The 5,000-nt window shown below is 53.2% G+C and overlaps 1 protein-coding gene across 3 annotated transcripts in view; it reads right to left on the bottom strand.

Moving 5' to 3' along the window:
• The window catches only part of LOC126577461 (uncharacterized), a 57,084-nt gene that overhangs the window by 16,400 nt on the left and 35,684 nt on the right, over positions 1-5,000 (bottom strand). For all 3 annotated transcript variants that reach the window (XM_050239116.1, XM_050239114.1, XM_050239115.1), the window contains exon 4: positions 1-810. This exon is cut by the window's left edge and continues 1,628 nt beyond it. In XM_050239116.1, the coding sequence (XP_050095073.1) occupies positions 1-810 (810 nt within the window). The remainder of the gene's footprint in view (positions 811-5,000) is intronic.

Genomic DNA, 5,000 nt, shown 5'->3' on the forward strand with positions numbered 1-5,000 from the left:
TGTGTGCGCTGCGCCGCTGGACCGGATTCACGTGTATCCGATGGGCGTACGTTTGGTGTGCCCCTAGGCGCCACAGTTTAACATCGCACGGTTCGGCCAACGGATGGTGCTGCCAGTAGTCGGCGGTAGCCGCTTCCTCCTCTTCCTCGACGTCGTCGTCGTCGTCGCAGGCGTCCGTTGGTGCTGGTGGTGGTGGTGGTGGCCCAATAGTCGAGGAAGACGATGCCGATGTGGAAGACGAGGTCGAGTGGCGTAGTTCCCAGTTGCCGCGGTTGCCACTGCCGACCCGCCTTCCGAGACCGCTAGTGGTGACCGGTAGCGGATAGTCGATTAGCGGATGGCGATGCAGGTTCGCCGCTCCCTGGTGCAGATGATGCAAATGGTGAAGATGATGAGGATGAAGATGATGCGAAGGATGATGATGGTGCTGGTGGTGGTGTAGGTGGTGCGCTGGGTGTGGCCGTGGCGTAGCGTGAATCTGCAGATGCTGATGGTGCCCGTGGTGTAGCAGATGATGCGGCTGCTGCTGCTGTTGCTGCTGCAGATGATGCAGCTTCGAGGGATGATGACCACCAAGTTGTGGCTGTTGCTGCTGCTGCTGCTTCTGCTGTAGGTGATGGTGGTGATGGTGGTAATGCTGGGGCGGTATCGGGGACCCGTTGGCCGTACTGATGATCTGATAGTGGCCTGGCGGTTGCTCGCCCAAGATGAAGTTGGTGTCCGAATCGAGCGATGCCGGACCGGAGACTGACTTGAACGATGCGCAGCGGCGGCGCAGCTTGCTCCACTTCTGCAAGATACCCGCGGAATCTGTACGCCGAGAAAAAGGGATGAAAGAAGAAAAAAAGAAAGACAACGGGCGCATGAAAGAGGGTTATTATTGAAATTAATTGAAGCTTCACCCACCCCGTTCACCCACAGTTCGTTCCCTCTGACCCTATACACTTCCTCCCGGGGGGAAGACGAGTTCGAGAGACGAACGACACTGCGCGGACTCTCCCTGGCAAGCGGAGAAGCGAGAACCGAACGCGACCGAAGATGCCTGATGACTGACTTTTATTTGTTTCAATTCATGAGAACCGCGCATATCGCAGCAGTGGTTGCAGTGCTGAGCTGTGCGATCCGGTCTCCACTCCATAACACGCCTGTGTTTACAGCATCCCCTCCATCCACCGGCACCGTCGGCCAAGCTATAGAAGGCAATAAGGCCGCCCGAGTGCATCTCTCAATCGAAAAGTGCATCGAATGCACTTTGTTGTGCACCAGTGTGCTAGGGTGTACTATGTACTGGTATGCGTTTGCTGTCGTCATGGTGTCTCCGGACACTCGATTGATCGCGAACGCGCGGGACCGATTCCAGCGATCGTTGAGCACGATAAATGATTTGTTGCTTTATTAGCTCGCGCCACTAAATGACGCCCTGTGTTCCAGCAGGGAGTGAGTGCATCTCCCTTTACGCCTTACGATGCCAATGGCCGCGCGCCCATTAGATTCACTTCATTAAGCAAAAAAAAAAGCATCGCACTAGCGCACGCGATCGCGATCACAATGGGGGGAGTCGCAATGTGCCTAGTAGTAGTGGTAGTAGTAGTTCAGTACGATCCCAGGCCATGCGTTGGTGGACAGTTGGAGGAGTAGAAGTCGGTCCAAAAATGGTCACCCCCGAGAGCGTAGCGCTAGTGTGCGAGTACCGATTTGATTACTGAGGTGGTGCACCGATGCCACCGAGAATTAGGAGCCACTTTTTAGGCCAAAACCTTCGGCTACCTTCGGCGCACGTGTAATTACGTGTAATTCCACAGATCTCTCACATCCTCCGCCTCTGCCGGCCCCTCCGGAATAGGTCGCTGGTACGGACATACCGGTAGGTGTCCGTAGGATGCTGAAGGAGCATTTTAATTGATGGTTCTCCACTGCCGCCGCACGCTGCTGACCGAACGCTTTCGAAAGCTTTGCGCTCGGGACAGGTGGCATGATCGCAGGCGGCAGCAGCAGCAGCAACAGCAGCAGTCCTACGCACACACTCTGGGGCTTATTAGACAATTAGACGCAGACGCGGTATGTACTGCTGGCTGGCAGAACTAGTGACACACTCCGCTGCCGGTGCGTTCTCGATATTCTCGGTCACACTCGAGGGTCTGGGACCAAATTTCAATGGCACTCAATGGTGGCACTGGCACACGGGTGAGCCACACCCTTCTGTGATGCCCGCTCAAAGCCAACTATTCGACGATAGCAGGATTGGTATTTTTCGGAACCGCTACAGCCGCTCGAGTGGTTGGGATGAAAAATAACAAAATCATCCGCCAGCACGCGTCTCGGATTCCGTCGCTTCGCGCGTGCGGTCGCGGGTGCTGCGTGCTCTTGGGCAACACGTCTTCTTCGCGAACACACAGGCGGCTTGATTAGTCACAGCCATTTGCACTTGGCATCCAGTGCGCTAGGCGTATGCTATCGCGGAGCGCATTTTTTGTGGTTGTTTGGAAGCTTCACTGAAGGTGCGCCTCCACAGTCGTAGGCGCAGTTTGTGACCTTGCCGCGGTCGTAAAAGGGCGAGAAGAACTCCTCTACACGTGGAAGTGGAATCGGCCGCTATTGGCCTAGACACGTCGTCTGGCGTTCTTGGGATTGTTGTCTTTGCGTCGCTCAGTATATCGCGCTCACGTCTTCTTTTGCGTATGTCCAAATTGGGTACACACTAGCGATGTCGGGGTTCGTGTTCACATCCACTCTGCCGCTCAATACATCGCGCATCATCAAGTGCACCGACACTCCAGACTCCAACAATGGGCCCACAACAATGACCAGATAAATAAATACACACTCCCCCCCGGGGGAAAGGGCGGACCGATCGGATGCAATTCACAGATCAATCAGACTCCACTGATGTGTTGTGGTTTGGGGTTTTGTGGTTTCCCGCTGGAGTTCCCGAGAAGGAAGGAGACTCTTCTTCTCATAAAAAAAAGATGCCGGATAAGAAGGCGCGCGCGCGCTCGACGGCGGTACAGTTTTGTAGTTTTGCAATTTGCATAAATTACCAATGATCGTGTCGAGTGAGCGAACGACCGAGGCCGGTGGTGCCCGCGTGTACTGTCTTCTGTCCACTCTCTTCCTGTTCTTATGCACATTCTGCCCCGCTCAGTGCAGTGTGTATTTGGTGTGCTTGTTTGCGAACCGAGAACCAAATGATACACTCTTTCCCCCCTCTTTGGGGCTGCGCAGTGTTGATATAACTGCACCGTCAGCTGCTTCAACCACGAATGGAAGATGATGGGAGTTGAAGGCGGCTGCGCCGAGATCTCGTGGGTGATCCTCAAGCGCTCGGTGATATTGTTTGGAGTGTCAGCAGTAAATGGCAATGTTGAGGTTTGTTTTGCATCCAATTTGCAGCATGCAAGCTCAAGTGATCACGAGAACTGCTGTGATTGCAGCAAAGGAGCGTCGTGTTATAATGCAAACAATCTTCGCACGAGACTCCATTCCAATTGAGATGATTCGAGTCAATTTGAGCTTGTGGATTGCGTCCGGCAATTGAGGGACAATGCTGGCAAGGCAAGTGTACCAGTTTCTAATGCAGTGCGATTTCTGTGTAGTCCCCCATCAAGCCACAGGAGGTGATGATGACAGTAGTTCTATTGTGCTGCATCTATAAAACCCGAAAAAGTGCCAAATTCTATGCCTATGTTTATGATTTAACGGTTAAAACCTCTCATAAATCTGTGCTGCAAGTGAGACCAGACTTGACTCTGAAGTGGAGGCCATAAGCGTTCACTGTCAGCGTGTCTACAGAACTCAGGCACCATCACATTGAACTTCACAACTTTACCTTCCCAAACACACAATAGGCAAGACCGGAGGCCACGCGGCATTTTACACGCTTTTTAGTCGTTTCAACGCTTGACGGAGCTTTGCTGAGAGGTCCCAAATCACAGTAACAGAGTGATAAACATCTAGTTTATGACACAGAGTGCAGAGGTACGGCGATGGCGTCTGCCAGATCCTAAGACCGATGGTACGACTGGTGCATTTCTAGATGGATCACCGTTTGAGGATCGAATGAAGCGAACCGTTTAGTGGTTGACCGACCGTGAATCGTGTTTTAGCGCAATATTAGTACATAGTCGCACCACCAGTAACCACGAGACCTAGTGTCTTGAGTGTTGTATCGATGGAACAATGCGAACCGAGTGTTGAGCCAACTGGCACAGCTTTGGAGGCGAGAAGTACCTGTTAATCATCTCACGACAAAGACCCCATTTCACTGCTGTTCCTGGTGAAGTTTCGTGTCCCACTTCCGGCACGTTGCGACTGGCCATTTTGCGGCTTAATTTAATTTTAAATTTAAACAAAAAGCGCGCTGCACAGAAATGGCGCCGTGAGACTGAAAGCCACGAGATGGTTGGCAAAATGGTCCGGCAATTAAGTCCGTTAAAGATGCAATTTAGTTGGGCGCCCAGAGGACGAGAGCGCTTTTCATCCACGGAAGACCGAAAACCCCGAAAGGAAGGTATCTTATTAGCCTAAATAGCGCGACGCGATGTTTGCAACGTCCGGGGGCATTAGGCGAGGGTGCAGCATGACCGGAAGTACCCGTCAAAAACATGCAGTTTATTTTGATCGTTCCCTTTGACCTCCTCCTGCTCCTCTCGGAGAGGTCTCGGAGGAAGCGCAAGCGGCACTGCAGCGATCCCACCGTTCATCCCTCCATCCCAGATATGTTCGATGATGTTGAAACAACGATACAACAGCGGCAATAACAACAACGGCGGTGTAACAGCTGCCCAGGATCACATGCGCCATTCGGCAACGATCCTGCGATGCATCGCGTTCATCGAGGGGTGAGGCGGGAAGTCCCGGGGCGAGAAGTGTAATTAAGCGCGAGTCCCGAACACCCTTTAATCCTCCCATCGTTGCTAGCCATCGATTCGGGAGGGAGCGAGGGTTCCGCGTAGCGGCAGGCCAGCACCCAGTGCGCGCTAGCGCTGCGCCCGTGACCTTCA

The sequence above is a fragment of the Anopheles aquasalis genome, chromosome 3 (genome assembly GCF_943734665.1).
Source record: "Anopheles aquasalis chromosome 3, idAnoAquaMG_Q_19, whole genome shotgun sequence".
Classification (NCBI taxonomy): domain Eukaryota; kingdom Metazoa; phylum Arthropoda; class Insecta; order Diptera; family Culicidae; genus Anopheles; species Anopheles aquasalis.